The following is a 21,720-nucleotide window of genomic DNA, read 5'->3' on the forward strand; positions in this document are numbered from 1 at the left end:
GTTTATTCTGTTTGTTATAGGCATTACCTTACATTAATCCACATTTAAACAGAGCTGCCATTCATTACTCTAACTGCAAACTTTGTTTAAGTCCTTTTGAATTTCCTTCCAATCATTCAACATATTTTCCTGTTGAGAGCACTACAGTCAGTGAACAATCTCATAGTGCTTGCTGTTCCAAAGTTAGTTACAGATCATTTTTATTTAATGATATGTTAAATAAAGGGCTACTATAAATAATTAATTTGTTTCGAGATCTCTTATGTTTTCCAAAGTATTGCATTTACAGAATAGGACCATGAACTTACCAAGTTAGCATTTTACACTCTGCAAATATACTATGAGTGCCACTCTGGTCACACAACACACGTCCAAGTGGTAGTCAAGTTCGTTTCATACCTCATGTGGAAACATCCTGTCAGTGGTAATTGCAACAGCATTAATGCCTTCTCTGTGCTGCTCCAGTGTTCTTGGCAGTGGGGGTATGTAAATGCACTATCACTATACTCCAAAAGGGGAAAAAAATGATGCAATGTGTTACATCAGGTGACCAAGGGAACGGAACCACATCATCTTCACCACTATGCCCAATCCAATGATGCATAAGTTCATTGTTTAGGTATCACTGAACATACATGCACCAGTGAAGATGTGCTCCCTCTTGTTACAAGATCAAATTCTCGGAATCAGCAGTCAGTTTTGTAAACAACCACAACTGCATTATATCAAGGGAAAAGGTACCCATTCAAAGTTTTCTCTCGTAAGAAAAAGGCCCATACAACTTCATCTGTGTTGCTTGTACAGAAAATATTAACCTTTGGCGAATCTCACCCATGTGGCACGATTTCACGAGGATTTTCGGTGCTCCATGCATTCACATAGTGGTGATTAACCTTTCCAGATAAGTGGAAGATCACTTCGTTGCTGTATATCGACTGGGAGGTGAGATGTTCATCCAAAGTGCTTCCTGCATTGTGATGCAAAATTGAAGGCACCGGCTGTAATTTTCTGGTTTTAATTGTTGTACAAGCTTCAGTTGGTATGGTTGAAGAAATAAGCGCCATCATAAAATCTTCCACACAGTTTGCTGCCTATTCAGAGTTTATGGATTGTGTGGACCATTAATATTTGTGGACTGTTTACAAAACTTTATGTAACCCTCTCCACAGTTATGTCAGACACACATGGTTTACTGGTACTTGTGTGTTTACAGAGACAACCAGTGTACCTAGCTGTCAATACCAGTGCACAGTGCTCTGTTTACATGGTAGGTCTTTCCCATAATTCTTTTGGAATGCACTGTTGTAACAGACATATGTATACCAACACACACAAACTCTTTTGTTAGTTTGCTGGCATTATGTCAAGAAACTGGACTTGTAATGCCAGCTGGTCGGCACAATGCAAACTTGGTGAGTTTATGTTTCTATTCATGCATCAGTCACATTTGTACATGCAATACTTTGGAAAATATAGAGCTTTGAAAATGAGTGAATTGTTTATAGTAGCCTTGCAAAAGTCGTGTCTTACTTGTTGTTGTGGTCTTAAGTCTGAAGACTGATTTGATGCAGCTCTCCATGCTATGTCCTGGTCGTTGACAGGACATTAAACACTAATCTCCTCCTCCTCTCCATGCTACTTGTCCTGGGCAAGCCTCTTCATCTCTGAGTAACTATTGAAACCTACATCCATTTGAACCTGCTTACTGTATTTGTCTCATGGTCTCCTGCTACAGTTTTTATCCCCCAATTTCCTCCAATACTAAAATGATAACTCTGTGTCTCCCTACTTTTAGTCAAGTTGTGCAACAAATTTCTTTTCTCCTCCATTCTGTTCCATACCTCCTCATTAATTATGTGATCTACTCATGTAATCTTTGTCATTCTTCTGTAATATCGCATTTCAAAAGCTTCTTTTCCCTTCTTGTTTGAACTGCTTCACCATTCACATTTAACTTCCATATGAGTCTGCACTCCAGACAGATACCTTCAGAAAAGACTTCCTAAGACTTAAATTTATAATTGATGTTAACAAATTTCTGTTCTTCAGAAAAGCTTTGCGTGTGTTGGAATTCTCCATTTTGCTATATCCTTTCTCCTTTAGCCGTGATCAATTATCTTACTGCCCAAATGGCAAAAGTCGTCTACTACTTTGAATGTCTTGTTTCATAATCTAATTCCCTAACATCATGTGATTTAATTCAATTACGTTCTATTATGCTTGTTTTGCTTTCATTGATGATCATCTTATATCCTTCTCTTAAGACTGTCCATTCCGTTCAGCTGTTCCCCCAAGTCCTTTGCTGTCTCTGAGAGAATTATGTCATTGGCAGACCCCAAAGGCTTTATTTCTTTTACCTGAGCTTTAATTCCTTCTCCAAATTTTTCTTTGGTTTCCTTTTCTGCTTGCAAATGTAAGATTGGGGATAGGCTACAACTGTGTCTCGCTTGCTTCTCAGCCAAGTTGTAAATAAACAGTGTATTCCAATCAACTTTATCAAAAGCTTTCTCCAGTCTACACATGCTATAAACAGAGGTTCGCCTTTTTTTTTTAAGCTATCTTCTAAGAAAGGTTGTAGGGTAAGTTTCACATTGGAAGTTCCTACATTTCTCCAGAACCCAAGGTCAACTTCTGCCAGTTTTTCCATTCTTTTGCAAATAATTCATGTATTTTCCAACCATGACTTATTGTACTAATAGTTTATTAATATTCACATCTGTAAGCACCTGTTTTCTTTGAATTTGGTATTATTACATTCTTCTTGAAGTCTGAGGGTACTCTGCCAGATGTACAAGTTACACACCAGGTGGAATAGTTTTGTCATGGCTTGCTTTCCCAAGGTTACCAGTAGTTCTGAGGGTGTGTCACCTGCCACAGGGGTCTTGTTTTGACATAGGTCTTTCATCGCTCTGTCAAATTCTTCTTACAGAATCAGCTCTCTTATCTCATCTTCATCTACTAGTACTGGAGCTCGATACTCTTCTCCCCAAAGGCCTCTTTAATTTTGATACAGGGTGTTCGGAAATTCCCATTACAAACTTCTGTGACTTGTAGAGGGGAGTTAGTACACAATATTTTGAATAGGGACCAATGTCTGGAAACATACCATTTCCATTCTCAATTCAGATGTGAAACTCGTCCACTTCTGCTTGAACAATTGAATTAGACGTGACACACTACAATTATTAGGTTACAGTTCGAACGGAAACATAGCAAAACATTCATTTGTCACTTAAGCATATTTGTTTGTATTAATATGTAAACATTACATGTCTGCATGATTCCAAAACAAGAAAGAACCCAGCATACTGCATGCACAGAACAGTACTGATGTGTTACAACAGCGGCTCGACGTGCTTAAGTGATAAATGGATGTTTTGTTATGTTTCCTTTCGAATTGTTACCTAATAATTGTACTGCATCATACCTAATTAAATTCCTCAAGCAGAAGTGGATGAGCTAAACATTGGAATTGAAACCATCGTAGAATGAGAACAGTGCATTTCTGGACACAGGTTGTTATTAAAAATATCATGTATTCACTCCCCTCTACAAGTCCAAGAAGTTTGCAACGGGAACTTCCGAACACCTTGTATAGGCAATACCCATCTTCCTCCTAGTTATACATGCTTATATGACCTTGCATTTGTCTTCTAGCCATTCCTGCTGAGCTATTTTGCACTCCGTTTTCTAGAAGTTTGTATTGCCTTTTGCCTGCTTCATTTGCTGCATTTTCATATTTTCTCATTTTATCAATTAAATTCAGTTTCTCCTCTGGTATCCAACAATTTCTAGTAGGTCTTGTCTTTTTACCTACTTGGTCTTCGCTGCCTTCACTAGTTCAGCTCTCAAAAGTATCCATTTGTCTTCTACTATTATTCCTTTCCCCTGTTTCATTAAATCATTGCCTAACATAACCATTTGTCTTCTACTTTATTCCTTTCTCCTATTTCATCTTATCATTCCCTAATGCTCCCTTTGAAATTCTCGACAACTCTGGTTGTATGCAGGTTCCTTTTGCTTAATACCCCAACTTTTTGCAGTATCTTCAGTTTTAATCTATAGTTCATAAACAACTAATTGTGGTCAGAGTCCATATCTGTCCCAGGATATGTGTGCAGTTCAAAATCTGTTTCTGAAATCTGTGTGTTACAATGCTCAACCTGTCGACCGTGATCGACTAGTTGGTCGCCATGGCTTTATGAGTCGATCTTTTAATACCTTTGTGTGAAATCTGTTTAAATGAGTTGCTTTTGTAAAGTTCCAGTGTTTACAATGAGTATTTAGCATGGTATTTGTTGGTGGTAAATCTGATAACACCATCTCCATCTCCGTAATCTCCATCTAGGTTTTGCCACCTTTAACACTCACGCAAAGCAACAGTCTTTCCCCCTGCATGGTGAGATTACTAGTTGTGTACTGTAACTTTTTAGGTAGTGTGTGGGGGTTGCAGTGAGAGGGGAGAGCACTCTCTGTGCTGCGGGATGAGATGGGGAGCATGGTGCAGGACGGAACGAACTCTGCCTCCAGTAGGCAACACAGATCTTTGTGATTTTCCATCAAACGACAATGTACATGACGGAGGTAATGGTCATTAAATACCTAGTGTTATCGAAACTGAGGTTGCTGTTAGTACTGACATGTCAAGTAACTGCCTCATCTTTCAGACTGTGTAAGGTCGGTTCTGGCAAATTATTCACCGGATTATTATAAACTGAATAATGTGCAAAGTCAAGTATTTCACTAAACTCTTTGAATATTTATTACGGTGTCTTTTTTAATTTTTTCACTTGTGTAGTATCTTGAAAATTGAGTAACAGGCCTGTAACTTTTGATGGAGAGAAAATTACCTTTTATGTATTTTCTGTAATTAAAATAGTTAATTTTGGCTATAGTGTTGTTTCCTGTTGAAACCTTTATATGTTCTTAAGTCTGTAGATCTCTAAATAGACTTAATTGCATGTAGTAGATCTCAAACCCAAAAAGGTTGAACACTTCTGATGTAAAAGTCAGAAATTCTCCAGTGTCCCCAGGTCTGTGTCTTATATATATGTTCTTCTTTAATGAGTCTTAAACCAAGTGTAAGCGATGATTAAATTATGTTTGTACTGAAGTCTGTTAGGTGGCGTCCACTTTCGTACCCCCCCCCCCCCCCCCCCCCCCCCCCCGCCCCCCCACTCCCCTCCCCCTCGGAGGCCACTACCGTCTAGCTACACATGGTCCAAATTCCAAATAATGTACCTGTAACACCTTTGTTTGATGAGCCTATTAGAATTCAAAAAAGTGACTGGTTGCATATTATATCCACATCTGTTACCAATTTAAATCACATTTACAGTTCACCATCAACAGTGGAAGTAGTGATTAAATATTGTGACCAGATTTTCAGAGACCACCAGTAATGCTACTGCCTGTTTTAAATGATGCTGACTAAAATTTTGTGCTCTGAACACAGTGATCAACACAAAAATTTCCCTCGCCAAAATGTTTTGTGAATCTTTAAACATGTAATAATTAATCTGTGTGTGATCTCATATGTATTATACCTCTAAAACGAGGAAATAATTGATAGTAGAACCCCATTTTTTTTTTCAGGGTAAAATGACCAACATTTTGAAAAAAGATACAGAAGGTATAGTGCGAAAGGAAGCAGCAGCTCTAATGACTGAACTGTATGAACATGATAAGCTGAGGTGAGTTTTCCAGGTGCATTACAGGCTAACATTCACTACGGATGCCAATCACTTCTCAGATATGTAGTTTTTGGATATAGAATAAATTAAGAACATATGTGCCATTTTATTTAAGGTAATGTGCAAGTTTTTTTCAGCCAGTGTGACCACACAGCAATTGTATTTCTGTAATTTTTTGTATTTATGGTATGTGAAGTTCACAATCAAATATCGACATCCCAGAGCAGTTCGAATGGACTCTCAGAATTTTTGAGAAAATCAAATTTGAAGTTTTCCTAGTGACTTTAATTCACTAAGGTAGGACAATTTTTCATGAGCCATTTGGTCATGTTGGTAGCACTTGAGAGTGGTTATCACATGTTCGAGTCTCAATTCAGTCAGTATTACTTTCGTTTGCCAGTGGTTTCATTCAGTTTGTGTACATATGTCATTTAAATGTGAAATTTATCAAAAATATGCTACGTATCACATATTTTTGGCTGTGAGTTGAGTGTAAATGTAATAATAGAGAATGCCTTGTTCCAGATAGATTTAACAGTACTTGTTATCTGGATATGTTTACAAACTTTCAGTATGTGTGTCGCTATGAGTTGATGGTGTTGACGACAGTTGTAGAAACTGAGATCCAATGCCAGTACACCAACCTTTACCCTATTAGAATTACCTGTGAAGCTGGCCGCAGCTAACTGAAGGCAAAAAGATTTTGGTGAATTCCTAAGTGCATGGAATAGAGCCGACACCTTTTGCAAGGGATAGATGTAGCTGCAGCAGCATTAACTTACATTGTGAAGCAGCTGATACAGGGTGTATTCTCCCCAGGACAACCAGAAATTCCGGTAAAAACTCAGGAGTTTTTTCATCCAGGAGAAAACTAGTAAAAACAGAATGATACTGCAGCAATAAAACGTAAAACGAGGAAAAGCAAAACAAAACTTAAGTTGCAATTGAAATGTGTCATTTATAATAACAAAAAACAGAGCACACACAAGCATCTGCCAACAGCAAAATGTGTCAAAGGCTTTAGGACGAAGACTATGCAGTACTTCATAACAACAAACTGCTTCTGATGAGCATGATGTCACAATGGTTTACATTAGGTTCATTTGAACAGTTGCCAGCGTGTTCAGTCGCATGCGCAGTTGAGTCACGTATGAGCAGTACCTGGTCTCACTTATGGCTACTTTAGGTGCAGCTGTTAGCTGCATCAACAGTAGCAACAAGAAACTAGATGCTACCCAGAAAAATTTTTCTGGTGCGCCCAAGCTGCCAGATTCGAGCGTACCCAGAGTAGTCTCAGTTGTTAGGTTTATTAGTCTCTTGTTTCCTCTTTGTTTACAGCTCTCATTCAAATGAAAACAAAACTGATTTCTGTGGCGTTGAGCTAGCAAGTGAATTAAAATACATTCATGTAATTATGGAAGAGTAAAATATGTTGTTAGTTTCAGTTTCCTGATTTTATTTTATTACCAGGTTTTTGGCAGTCAAGCATTGATTGCCTTGCAGAACAATGAAATTATTTTTGTCGATTTGCTAAAGAAATTTGGCTTTTATTAATATTTTCTGCTGAGGCAGTCAATTTATTTGAAACTGTTTCATTCCACACTATTGGCTAGTTCAACTGTTTGCTGAATTACAGGTGCCCATTGTAATCTTATGGCATGTATGGCGTTATGCCATAATAAAGAACCAAACATGGGATAATACAGTACTGGTACTCCAAGAAAATATCCAGCCCGAAAACCACACTGAAAAGCTTAATATCAGCCTACTTCTCTGTGAATCTAGACATACAAATGTATTCTCTCAGCCAAATTAGCCATTTTAGTGTGGCTTATGAGATTCCGATTTTCTTGGAGTAACGTGCAGTAACGCCATTTTCTGGTGCTCTCTGACAACTGCTGATTCTAAAGGTCGCAGGAAAATATTGCAAATGGTGGTTGAAAAGCATTATGTTTATAGTAAGTTTCATTTTATGCAAGATGAATTATGTTACATGTGCGAATGTGCTTTGAATTTCTTAAATCACAGAGCATTTGATTCTCATTTAAAGCTTAACACTTTGAAGCCCAGAAGAATTTTGATCCCAGAAAACCAGGCATTTAGGTCATTATTTAAAATTCTACTAACACATTTGTATGATGTATATTAACCCTGTAACTTCTGTGGACGTGTTAACGCGCGCACCTGTCCCTGTGTGCTCTGAATGTGTTTACATGCGCCACCAGTCCTTCTACCTGGTACTCTGAACATGTCTACACGTTCAGAGCACACAGGGACAGGTACAAAGACGCACGCAGAGCAGTTAAGGGGTTAAAGTATATCATGTACCAAAAAAAGACAAATATTATATGTGAAAGCTTAGCTTTTCCTGGTGCTACAGTATGTACATTAATTTAAACCATGAACTTTTCCTGTTTACGTGTTCACGCTAGTGAACAGTGATGTTGCTATTGGCTAACTATATCACGTGCCCTGTGCTCTGAATATCTGCTATCATCGAATCAGCTGGCGAGATCACATGACACGAGTTATGATTGGCTTACAAAAGTGAATCACAATCTCGATTGCAATGCTTCAGAAACTAACGTGCTGTGTATGGTGGAATTCAAATATTTACTTTCATAATGCAAAAATATGCAGTCTAGATGTTGCTGCACATCAAAGATCTTTTCAAAATGCATCCTTTTCTTTTTGGGGTGGGGGTGGTTTGTTTTCTAAAGTGCCTGGAAATTGGTGTACGCTGGCGTATGAATCCTTAACCATTCAAAGGGTTGATATGTTTTAAGGTTCCAATGGAAAGTATACTGTCACTTAACACAGAGAAAGTGTATTTTTAACTGGGAAATCCAGGAAAAATCTGGGAATTTTTTTCCCTTGTCCACGTATACACCCTGTGATAGAGTTTTGCGATGATGTGCATGAATATCTTCTAATACGGTAAAAAGAAGATTGTAATGCTAGACATGGACAGTGGAAATTTTCTTGGTCCCTTGATGGCACAAGATGATGATGTTGAAGACACCTTATGCACTGAAGTTTCAAGATTACACTTGAGAGTGTCCTTGTAAATTACGAGAAAATCGTCACAGAAAATAATCTTGAACCAACATCGTCAGCAGTAATTGTTCTGTTATACATTATAGACTTTACATCATGAAAAGTTTGTAACACATGAAAAGTTAATTGTGTATATTGAAGAAGACAAAAAAATGTTTTTATGAACTTGCATCTATTCGCTGGGAAATTATGAGCCAAAGGAGAAAAAGGCCAAACCATACAAGGACAACTGTTGTGGAGGAATTGCTGAAATAGAAGAAACATTGCTCTGAGGAAGCTTGACAGGGCTACCCACAAGGTATGACCAGGAACTACTACTAGGAGGCTGCTGCAATTCAGTTTGAAAATTTTTTATTTCAGAGCTTCTTATAGGTGGTTTCAGAAATTCAAACAGAGGTATCAGATTCATCAAAGAAAAATTGTAAAGTTTGTAATGGAAAGAGAAATCACAACAATGAGTGAAATTATGGATGCTACAAATACCAAACTTTGATCCCAATTTTGCCGTTAATACAGACCAAACGGCTATTGAAAAAATTCTTTTTTTAATTTTCATAGTTAATCAAAGTATAGATCTTTGAGTGTAGTGTTTTTTGTAGCTTCACTTTTCCCCTGGGTGCCAGTAACTTTTGAAGATCTCTGATGAGTAAAGGATCAAAGGTGATGCTAGTGACAAGACTGAAAATGAATAAAATCTCCCATTCCTATCCTGCACAGAACTCTGTTACCCTATCAGCAAAATTATTGCCCTTTCCTACAAAAAACAACAGATTCATTTGAACCCAGGCTTCAAGATTCGGTCGATGAATATCTCAAGAAATACCGAAACATTGCAGTCACATCATCAAAATTGGGAGAGTCTACTACAAAGCTGTTTAAAGATTTTTAGTCAACACTTTAAAGCCGTATGTAAAAGTGGACAAGTGTCTCTAACTAATTGGTTCTTGGGCAGCACGTACCAAATCCATGTTCTACAGTGAAGTTTTTTGGAGCATCGTGCACTGAACAAAACACACCCCTTTAATACAGTCTTGTGATGTGTATTTTTCCCATGAAGTAAAACACTTCATTAATTGTCTGCAAAACTAAGCATACCTGATCGAGAAAGGATGTGATGTAAGCGATAGAGAAGATTGCATAAAACTTCATTCAATTGTTCATCACCAGTTGTTCACTCCAATCGTAGGTGAAATGATCAGGTATGCATTGTGTCATGTATTTTTACTGCAAGACAAAAACTAAGCCTAAGTGTACCTGATTGAAGGAGGTCATGAAATAAATGACAGAGAAGACTGTATGAAACTTCATTCAGTTGTCAATCCAATCTTGGTTGGAATGATCACATATACATGGTTTGCTCAAAAGTTTCCGATAAAAGAGAAATGTGAATGAAGTTTTCTTTCCAATTGATATACTGGGAAAAAATTGCAGTATGGCATGCTTGTTACTGTGCAAATGTTTGTTTGCCTTGTTTTAACCATGCTTATCACTGGTGTGAGAGACCATATCTGTGGTATAAAATAATGAATACAGTCCAAATAAAGAGTATATGATTTCTAATTAAATTTTTTTCATTTATGCCCCAAAAATTTAATTTGTGTTTTTAAAAAATTACCAATCCTAATAACATTTCTTTTTCAAAATAGTGGCAGTTAGGATTTTGTATTTGCAATGAAAATTGGAATTTCATGTGCAATGTGTAATTAGAAATAAGATGTGCATTTTTCATTTAAAATTATGATTAAATATGTTTTAATTAACACGTAAATATTGATTATGTAAATGACATAGGTATTTGAAGGTAGGAAGAGAGATTCTGTGTAAAGTGAGACTCATACCAGCTACACTTTGATTATCAGTCTTCAGCACTATCAACAGAGCCATGTGGCCCATCAGAAATTGTTGTACCTTTAATGAATATATGTCACTCAGAGTACTTCAAAGTCAATTTCATTGATAATTTTTGCGAGTTTCATTGAATTGCTGTGATAGATTGAGATCTGAGTTCTGAATGTCACACATCATAAATATTGACCATGTGAAAAAATCAGTTGCTGTGTGGTGCCTTGCTAGTGGCAGACACTGTTTCTTAAAATGAAGACCAAAATCTGTGTTCTTTGTGAGAGACCGTATAGTTTGTAGGTGTGCCGTCAGTTCTCTGAAATATGGATCTCAATTTTTATTTTATTTTGTTTCAGCTGTATCTTTAGCATAGTTTTTAAAGTCCTTGTCTCATTCTTTTGTTGAAGCTGTAATTAGCTTTTAACAAACAAGGGCCCCTGTTGGCAGTCAGTTTATTTATGATTGAGTGCCTGACATTGGTTTCTTCCAGCAACCTTGCAAAGGTTCAAGCACTCCTACCTAGACTTCAAAGAGGCTTGAGGCAAGGGGGAAAATGCAGCAGTAATTGCATCTCGCGAATTTGGATGAAAATTTCACACAGATGTCTGCCTTTTTTTAAAAACACATGATTCGTTTTTAGATTAACACTCCATATTATTCTGGAAAATAGACATGGAAACATATTGAATTACTTAAGTCACACTGGTTATTACCATTTTGTGAGCCAAGCTGCTGAGCAATTGGTGAAGATATTGTACTGTGGGTTGGCAGACTCATTTTCAAGGTTATATTTTAACAAAATATCTTATGTAACCATATATTGTTTCATTTAAAAATATGCATTTCAGTGCTTTAATTAATGATATTTGCATAATGTGGAAGAAACTAATAACATTTGCGTGGAGTGGCTGCACGGTTTGAGGCACCATGTCACATATTGCATGGCCCCTCCCACCAGAGGTTCGAGTCCTCCCTCGGGCGTGTGTGTGTGTGTGTGTGTGTGTGTGTGTGTGTGTGTGTGTGTGTGTGTGTTCTTGGCATAAGTTGGTTTAAGTAGTGTGTAAATCTTAGGACTGATGACCTCAGCAGTTTGGTCCCTCAGGAATTCACACACATTTGAACATTTTTTTAAATAAGAACAAGATTCAAATTTATATTTCAGTGCCAGTTAATATTTATTTTGTTTTGTCATTATTAGAATAAATAAAAACTTGGCTTCTGTGTTCCTGTCCCAAACCCTACACCCCATGCCTCCCACTTCATTCGGTTAACCTACTCTCATATTTTCCCTTGTGCAGTCTCCCTCTTCCTCTGTGATCTCCCACTGACCACTCCACCATTGTGTGTGCCACATGCTGCTCCTCCTGTCTGCACTAAGGCAAAATTACTGACGCAAAATTACTGTCCCGTTATCTTGCAGCCTGTCCCTTCCAGCTGTCAGCCATCCCTCCTCCCACTTCTCTCTTCCTCTTCTCACCTCCTTGCTTGTCTCACACCCCGTGCCTGCCACAACCTCTTGCAGCATTATCTGTAGTCTATCCAGAATTTCTGATACCATATTAACCTAATTAATTTACACAGTGTCTACTACCAAAGCATTTAGTTGGAACCTGGCATAAAAACAGCAAAAAAAATCAAGACTTTTATGCACTGCGTGCAGTAGATGAATGATACGTATCCACATTGACGGTTTTTTGATAGTACTGTAGACAAAACTGACAATATTAAAACCCACCCTTCATTTACGTACTATGACACAGATCAAGGATAACAGCAGTTCATTAAAAATTAGTGCTGACAACTAAATAGGAATTACTACTTGGATTATAATCAAGTCACCTTACATGCAGATCTCTCATTTGTTTGATGTATGATTTTGAATGGTAGTTATGAAAGTTTTACTGACAGCAAAAGTGTGCGCCACAACACTGGCAAACAAGTACAGAATTGGGTGACATCATGTTCATGGTCCTTGATCTTTGAAAACCAAGCTTGCATTTTGCCCCATCACACAGAAACATAAATTCAGTGCCGTGTGAAGAAAGCCAAAAAAGAACCATTTGTCATAAAATCTCAGAACTATTTCGCCACTGTTGTCTTTGCAACTAAAAAAGAGAGATGGCTCCATGTTCTGAAAGCTTCCAGTAGCATTGTACATTCAATTTCCTATGTCTCTTCTCATGTTATCAGAAAATGTCAAAAACTACAAAAATCTGAATGTAGAAGGTATTCCCATGTACCTTAACTTTACCATCCTGTTGGCAAAATAATAGGTAAAACTCTCATACAAACTGAAGTACATTATAATAGTAGGTGTTTATTATAAAGGGGAAGCATTAGAATGTTTGGTGCTCAGTAAGCACAGTTTTTCAATAGTAATGAGCTTTGTTTTTAAGAAATGGTACTTTTTTCCTTCACGCCTGTCTCATTTCTCTATATTGTCAGATCAGTTAAATTAATATAAAAATACTGTCCAGTGTTTTAATGATAATTTTGGTCATCTATATGGACATTTCTGTAATAAGTAGCAGATACTAATTGTTTTCTGATTTTTAAATGTGGTGTTCTAGGAAAGAGATATTACCTGTTGTGTACAGCACAATGTCTGCTGCTGCACTTGGTGATTTGTACTGGGAAGTCCAAGTAAATGCTCTTACCTTTTGGGAAAAAGTTATCGATCGTGCAATGGTAAATCAAGGCATGATTGATGGTGCATTTCCTAGTGTCACATTTTCAAAGGAGAATCGTAAAATTGTGACATTGACTGAAAAGGAAATACAATCACGCCTGAGAAAAGTTCTCTCAGAACTGTCACAAATTGGATGTTTACAGGTACGTAGTAAGCTTAAGCTTCAAAAAGTGCTCTACTAGTAAAAGTGAAAATCTTCTGGTGAATGAGCTTCACAATTTAAATTGCAGTTACTGTTGGAGGGGGGGGGGGGGGGGGGGGGGGGGGGCAACTGCTGCAGAAGAGACTCCCACAAACAACTTTCTGCTCTTAATTTATGGGTTAGCTTGGAGTCATTGCACCTGAACATTATGCGAAACTACAAACTAGCTGCTCACCTTACAGAAATTGTGAAACTAATTGAAAATGTTAGCTATATGACATTAACTCTTAATGGTATGACTGCTCATTCAATGATACTGTATTACACTGTAAAACTTCTATTTTTAATAATGGTTAGTAACTTATCACTGAAATTGGCATTAATGAACAATGTGCTAGTCATGTCGTGGCATTGTTAATGTTTGCCTTATAAGGAATCACTCTGATTACGCTCTGGCTATTTCATTCTGCTCTGCAAACTATGCACTGATTTGTAATTATGGGCACCTTTTCTGCTGTACATTGTAATGGTTTCCTCAAGAACAAGCAGAGAAACATACCGAAAACTCCTAATTCTAAAGGGAAGCATCTGTCAACATGCTCACTCTAATGTTTGAGGCACTTCCTTCATAAGCACCCTAGTATACACACAATGTAGAATGATTACATACACTTCATTTCTTTCTTTGTAAAAGGAAAATTCAGTATATGTATAAGCAAAGTTCTATCTAGTATGAAATGTATTGTGATTGGAACAGATATGTAAAGTGCCATGAACTGTTTGTTTTCAAATGAAGCCTTTTTTTTAAAAAAAGAGAGAGAAGTGAATGCTGTGTAACTTCAGATGACAATTTTCAGTGTTACTATTTTCTTACATCATATAATAATTATTTTGTGCCAGCATTGCAGGGTATGTACTGTTGTAAAGCGTTAGATGCAAGATTGATTGTGAGACCAGTAAAATTCTACTTATAGCTTGAAGATAAGCTATGTTTTTAGTACCACTTTCTGCAGATGAGATATATGTTCAGTTAAATGTGTACTGTTAGATGATAGTTACATTTTACCTGTTATTGCTATAAATGACACCACTCAACACTGGTTGGTTTCAGACAGACACCTTATCTGAACAGTTTTAATGTAGTTTATGCAATGGCAATGACTTCTTTAAGCACTAGTGAATTTATAATGGGTTTCTTTGAGTGGAGAAGGCTTGAAGTACTAAACTATCAAATTAAATACTTCCAAGAATTTTATGGACCATGGATTTGCTCCATGCATGTATCTTGGAGTTTTGGGTTTGATTAATTACTGGTAAACATGTAAGCCCCATTTCTGTGATACACTGTGGAAACTTAGAAAGGTGCTCTACACATTTCAAAACATTTACCATTGGAAATCACAAAATATTCAAAATTTTGAACTTTAAAACTTATTTATAATGGATATCTTTGTAGAGATCTGCGGCTGCAATTAGTCCTTGTAGATATGTATTCTTACTGTTTCTAACGTGTTTTCAAAAACTGTGAAATCATTTCAACATATGATGCGTGATCAAAAAGTAAAGGGATTTTTTTAATTTCTCAGGATTTATACATTCAATTTTCAGTTTTTTACTTGTTGGTACACATGTTCATGATGCATGTTTGCATTTTCAGCTGTGTGGAATATTTTGTTTATTGTTGACAGTTCATATCCTTTGGCTGATGCCAAGTTTGTGTGTGTGTGTGTGTGGGGGGGGGGGGGGGGGGTGTCGGGTGAAACATGGAGCAGCAAAGTTTGTTCCAAAATTGTTGAATTTTGACCAAAAACGACATCACATAGACATCGCTTACGAATTGCTGAGTGAAGTCATCAGTAATCCAGAACTTCTAAAGAAGGTTATAAGAGGTGACAAAACATTGGTATACAGTTACGACACCGAAACTAAGGCCCAGTTGTCTTTAAGAAAACGCCTGAAGAGCCAAAATTGAAAAAAATTCAACAAGTTTGATCACAAGGAAGGGTCTTCTCACTGTTTTCTTCAGTTACAACAGGATAGTGCATCATGAATTCCTGTCAGTTGGTCATATTGTGAATAAGGAATACTACCTAGAAGTTACGAGCTGTTTGTGTGAAGCAGTCTGAAGAAAATGACAAGAATTGTGGCAAAGTCACTTGTGGAAATTGCATCATGATAGTGATCCCACTCGCACCTCAATGCTTGTTCCTGATATTTTGCCAAAAGACAAAACTATTATGTTGCCTCAGCCACGGTATCCTCTGGACATGGCCCCCTGTGACTACTTTCTATTCCAGAGGCTGAAGTGAACCATGAAAGGACTTCGTTTTGCCACCGTTTGTGGGATGGAAACAGAATCGCTGAAGGAGCGGAACACCATATCAAAAAGTGAATTGCAGAAGTGCTTTCAAGTTTAGAAAAAGTGGTGGTGCAGATGTATTGTATGTGAGGAGGGGGATTACTTTGAAGGGGACAAAGTTGATATTGATGATTAAATAAAGATTCTTTAAGAAAAATAAAAATTTCTATTACTTTTTGATCACACCTTATATTCTGACTTTGGATGATGTCACAGTCAGCATCTGATAGCAAATACTTTAAAGCCCAAATAATGTAATTTTGAAGTTTTTAATGATCAGAAGTTCTGAATAAAATTGCTAAAATCAGTGGTGTAACTGGGTTGAAGCAGATGGATCAGTTTCCTGTGACTCCTGAGTACAGGGAATCCCTAGTTGCTTCAGGACTCCTGTGAATCTATGTAGTTACTTGAGTGAATTAGATGCTGACTACTTACTTGCGGTCAGCACCAATGCATTTCCTGGAAGAGAATTTTCCCTGTAGCTATTGTAGGGAAGACCATGAATTTGTGCTTCATTAATCATTTTCGTTTTGTTGTGATATAACTTTATGAACAACTTAGAATGCACACAGAATTCAAACAATCCAGCTGTAGTATTTTGATACGTGACAAAATTTTCTAGTGACTGTTACTTTAATCGCAAAAGAAAATGAATTCAGTGGCACGAGAGAAAATAACTGTATTGCTAACAACTTTTTTTACCTCATAATGTCAAAAGGCTTGCTTTGGTTGCAAGTCATGCAGTGGACTTTGATTAAAATATCCTGAAACTTTTTTGAATTCTGTGTATTTATGAAGGCAGTCCAAGTGGTTCATATTAGTCTCAAGGAACAGGGAGCAGGAACAACAAGCAGTGTTTCTTAACAAATAAAACAGAAAACCAGTGAAAAATTGCTTTTAATAAACATTTTAAACATGCAAATGTGCTTGCATAACAACAAAATCTTTTAGTTTAGTGTTAATCTTTTTTCTCCCATAGTGCTCCTAAGTCTCATCTTTACTCGTTGAAGCATATTGAAGGATCGCTCCACAGTTTGTGCATGGTGTAGTGTGATCACTCCACAGTTACTGTTGTGTGTGGAATAGTGCTCAAAATTTGTAGTGCTTTTCTCATGCTAAGGAGAAAGACATTGGTCACGTTAAACAGGTCAACGATTTCTGTGTCCCTTAATTTAGCTTCAGGTATATTCTTTTTCCTCCATAAATTGTACCATAGGTCCAGTTCTCTGGCAATATCATCCAAACTACAAATTTTTTTGAACAGTTCGCCATGTTTATGAAATTCTGTTTTACTAGTTTTGCTCATATTCAAGGGCTGTAACGTATTTAGAGCAACAGCTGGAGTATTTTCTGGTGAAAATTGAATATTTTATGATGACATGAGTGATTAAATGTACGGTATTACCAGCGAATGTCGCCAGTATTTGCTGTCACTTTCCGAAGGCAGATTGCTTCTGAATTTTTGGTTACAAGCAAAGTGTGGAACAGCAATTTCTATTTCCCTTTCCTCTGCAGTGGCTTGTGCTTTTCCAAGTAATTCACTAGTTGTTCTGTCTGCTTCCTTTCAGTCATTACTGAGAACATCAAGGATTCCTGTGATGTTCTCGCTCACTGCGATCATGTCTATAAACTTAGATTTCAGGACATTAGCCACTGGTTCTAAAACTGCTGAAGATTTGGCTATTGTTTGTAAAGCTAAGAGGAACACCAGTTTTGTAATGGCTGAATGCAACTAATACACATAATGTCCCTCCATGGACAATTTTCTAGAGCTCTCACAATCTCTGCAAAATGTTGAGAAAACAGTCTGACGGATTTATATTTTTCAGACCATCTCATCTCGCACAGTCGTGATAAATTTGGAGCATATTTCTGTGGTATAGTTTATTCTCTAAAAAAAAGTTTATAGTGTCTTTTACAGTGGCAACAGTATTTCTAATTTCTGGCACTGAATTTGCATCATTCACCACAAAGTTGAGTATGTGTCTTGAACCACGAACATATGAGGCTCGATAATACTTCTTTCTTAAAATGGCTTGCACACTGCTCTCTCTACCTGCCTTTTTTGAACAGCCATCGAAGCCAAATCCTACACAATCTTCTACTGGAAGATTAGGAAACTGTCAGTTGCTTTGACGGTTGATGAAGCATTTTGTGACTTTGTTTCAACAAAACCTACAAATTCTTCCTGGATTTTCACTTTGCATTCACGCTAGAACCGCACGCCTATTGATAACTGTTCCTTCCCAGCTATGTCTGCTGTTTCATCAGCCAAGAACGCATAAAACATTGCTTTCATAATGTCAGTGACTATATTCTCCCTAATAACAGCATTATACAAATTTATTAGTTCATTTTGTATTTCTAGTGAGTGTAAATAGCATTGCAGCAATAATTTTCCGGATGACTCCTCAACTTGTCGTCGCCAGAATAGATTATTAAATTCAAGAAATGTAATAAAAGACCATCATCTGCCTGTTTTCCTCTAAGAGGCATATCATGTGTACCATAAAAAATCATACAAGAAGGAATTGATGATAATATCTGCTGGTTTTCATTGATCACTTTTTGATGCACATTATGCAGTTGGACATCTACAGGTACTTGTTCAAGAAAAGATTTGCTGCAGCTCATGCTCTTAAGTGAAGCTGGGTTTTAACATTTGTCTGACAGTCTTCATGCTTATTCTTGAATTTTGTGAGTGGTCTAATGACAGATGATCCCAAAATGCCTCTAACAGTGCCAGTAACAGGAAATAAAACACAGTGCTTCTGTAGGGAATTTTTTAGTAGCTTGGAATATACCAGCCATGATGCATATTGTTCTAACCAAGCAAGATTAAATCTTTGCAAATGGCTTGCATCACTTTCAAAGTCATAATTCCTTGAGGGGGTCCAAGGATTTAGCAAGAGCTCTTCCTTCTTTTCCACTTTCATCTGAGTAATTAGCCCAATATAACAACCCAGATAATTTTCATTGCAGTCAATTTTAATTGCAATTTCCAAATTGTCTTTGAACATACAAGCTACTTGGGATGCTGAAACTTCCTTGCAGATTAAAACTGTGTGCCAGACCAAGACTTGAACTCGGGACCTTTGCCTTTCGCGGGCAAGTGCTCTACCATCTGGGCTACCCAAGCATGACTCATGCCCTGTCGTCACAGCTTTGCTTCCGCCAGTGTCTCATCTCCTACCTTCCAAGCTTCACAGAAGCTCTCCTGCGAACCTTGCAGAACTAGCACTCCTGGAAGAAAGGATATTGTGGAGACATGGCTGACCCACAGCCTGGGGGATGTTTTCAGAAGGAGACAGAATGAGATTTTCACTTTGCAGCGGAGTGCCCATGAAAGGCAAAGGTCCCGAGTTCGAGTCTCGGTCCGGCACACAATTTTAATCTGCCAGGAAGTTTCATATCAGTGCACAATCCGCTGCCTAGTGAAAATCTCATTCTACTTGGGATGCTGACTGAGAATTATGGACAGGGTCTGATACAGTTACAGGTATTGCTGTTGAATCTGATTGTTGCTCAGTATCAGCTTTAGGTGTTGAGCACGACACTTCACTTTTGTTATGATCGTCATCGCTTCCACTGCCACTATTTCGACTCCTTTTCTTTTAATGAGCAGTAGACCCTACAATATAGATAAATGTAATTTTGTTTCCTAATATTTAGCCATAGAATGAAAATAGAGCTAATATAAATGGAAGACAGACAGATTTATCGGAAATATAATAACTTTCAAGTGCGAAGTAACTAGAGTATTTCTTCCACCAGTCCCTGAGCCATAAGAAATTATTATTATAAGTTTGTGAACTTTTTAATTTATCCTTGTCACTTAAACTGCTGTGGTTGATTGGATAAATTTGGCGCAAAGAAGATAGGATTTGTAATTCAGGCAATAATCAGTTTATTTGTGGAACTAAAGTAATTTCGTGTTTTAACTCTCTCAGTACATTTTAAGCACATTTCATTACATGTTATTTGTTGCATTATTCAGTAGAGTTGTTCCAGTATAAAAATCATCAATTTCTGAAGAAAGTGTTAGAAGTCCTCTGCTGTTCCTAAACTATATAAATGACAATCTGAGCAGCCATCTTAGATTGTTTTATACGATCCTTGTCAGAAGATCAAAACCAATTGCAAAATAATTTAAATAAAATACCTGTACAGTGTGAAAAGTGGCAGTTGGTCCCGAACAATGAAAAGTGTGAGGTCATCATGAGTATTAAAAGGAATCTGTTAAGTTACGGTTACACTACAAATCGCACAAGTCTAAAAGCTGCCAGCTCAACTAAATACCCAGGAATTACAACTTTGAGCAACTTAAATTGGAATGATCACATGGATAATGTGAAGTGTACCAAAGACCGCAATTTATTGGCAGAAAAATTAGAAGATGCAACAGCTCTACTAAAGAGACTGCATATACTATGCTTGTCTGTCCTCCAATAAACAATTGCTCTGTGGTGTGGGACCCTTATCAGATAGACTGATGGACATCCAAGAAGTTCAAGTAAAGACAGCTCATTTTGAATTACCACGAAAGGGGAGACAGTGGGTCGCATGAATAAAGTGGAGAATGCATTTATTGTTGAAAATTTAGCAAACATTCTCAAGTTCTGTGGCACAAATAATGCCCCCGCAGTGTGGGGGGAGGGGAGGATGTGGGTCTCCATGAGAATGGGGCCCCGTACTTTTGGAGGCCCCAGACTACTTTAATTATTTGTTTAAACATTTATTCTTATATTCGATTTAGCCATGGAAACCCATTAAGGAAGAGTGGACAGATGTATGCCAGCAGGCATTTTGTACTCTTTTTTTGTTCAACGCTAACAATAATGCTACAGCATGTGGCGCTCAACATGTGTGCAGTGCGGAGATGCATTCCGTCAGTGCTGTTTTTAATTCTCTACACAAGCAGTGGCTGATGGGTCAGCTAGCACTCTGGGATGTGCTGCCAGCTTCATTGTGTATTTCCTTCAGTTGGTGTTGACGACAATAGGCTCTGCTACTCAAAAAGTCCATTAAGTTAGTTAGTTAGGGTGTCTTTTTTAAAAGGTTGTGACAGACACAATGCTACTGCGTTGATGCATAAGTTCGTAGCATTTTCCGTAAGTTTATTTAACACCACAGATAAACATAAGAGAGACCTCAGTCATCAATAATATATTCTCCTTCAGTATGGACAATAGACTACCAACACAGGAGTAACTTTTCGATTACAAGACGGTAGCAATCACATCGTTTTCAGGTGAAGAACTCGTTGAGCCATGTTCAGAGTGCATTTTCATCTGGAAAGGAAGTTCAAGGTTGTCTTATAGGGAGCGGAAATGATGAATATCTGAGGGTACAAGATAAGATGAAGAAGATGGATCGAATGACTTCCCAACCCAACTACTGTGTAGTGTTTTTTGTTACTGTAGCAGAATTCAGGCGGGAATTATTGTGGAGTAGCATCACTTCACTCAGTCTTCCTGGTCATTATTCCAGGATTGCAGATGCAAGATGTCTCAGTTCTTGACAGTTAATGTCAGCAGTGATAGCTACACATTGGGGAAGCAATTTGTAGTACACCGCACCATTGGCGTTGCACTAGATGCATAACATTATCTTTTGTAGATGCGTTGCAGGTCTTTGTATGGGAACCTGCTGCATTGTTTTGGCTCAACCATACCTTTGTTTTCCTGTGTTAGCATAAAGACACTTGGCCCACTGATGACGAGCAAGCACAGATGCGCCTATGGTCTCCTACTGTTTTTATGGCTTTGGTATGGATGACAGCTTATGTGCTTGATGTGCATTATGAGTCATATTTAACAAAAATTCTCTCTTGTTAGAAAGCTCTGTCAGATTTCCACTTTGGAGTAGATGAAAATGTGATGTATTTTTAAGCTTTCGTTCAATAATTTGTTCACCTAACTTCAATATCAAAAACATT

At 37.5% G+C, this 21,720-nt stretch overlaps 1 protein-coding gene across 1 annotated transcript in view; it reads left to right on the plus strand.

Moving 5' to 3' along the window:
- Positions 1-21,720, plus strand: part of LOC124595228 — a 106,808-nt gene that overhangs the window by 77,389 nt on the left and 7,699 nt on the right. Inside the window, exons 8-9 of the mRNA XM_047133883.1 lie at positions 5,596-5,693; positions 13,163-13,424. Coding sequence (XP_046989839.1) covers positions 5,596-5,693; positions 13,163-13,424 — 360 coding nt within the window. The remainder of the gene's footprint in view (positions 1-5,595; positions 5,694-13,162; positions 13,425-21,720) is intronic.

Source organism: Schistocerca americana, chromosome 2, assembly GCF_021461395.2.
Source record: "Schistocerca americana isolate TAMUIC-IGC-003095 chromosome 2, iqSchAmer2.1, whole genome shotgun sequence".
Taxonomy (NCBI): domain Eukaryota; kingdom Metazoa; phylum Arthropoda; class Insecta; order Orthoptera; family Acrididae; genus Schistocerca; species Schistocerca americana.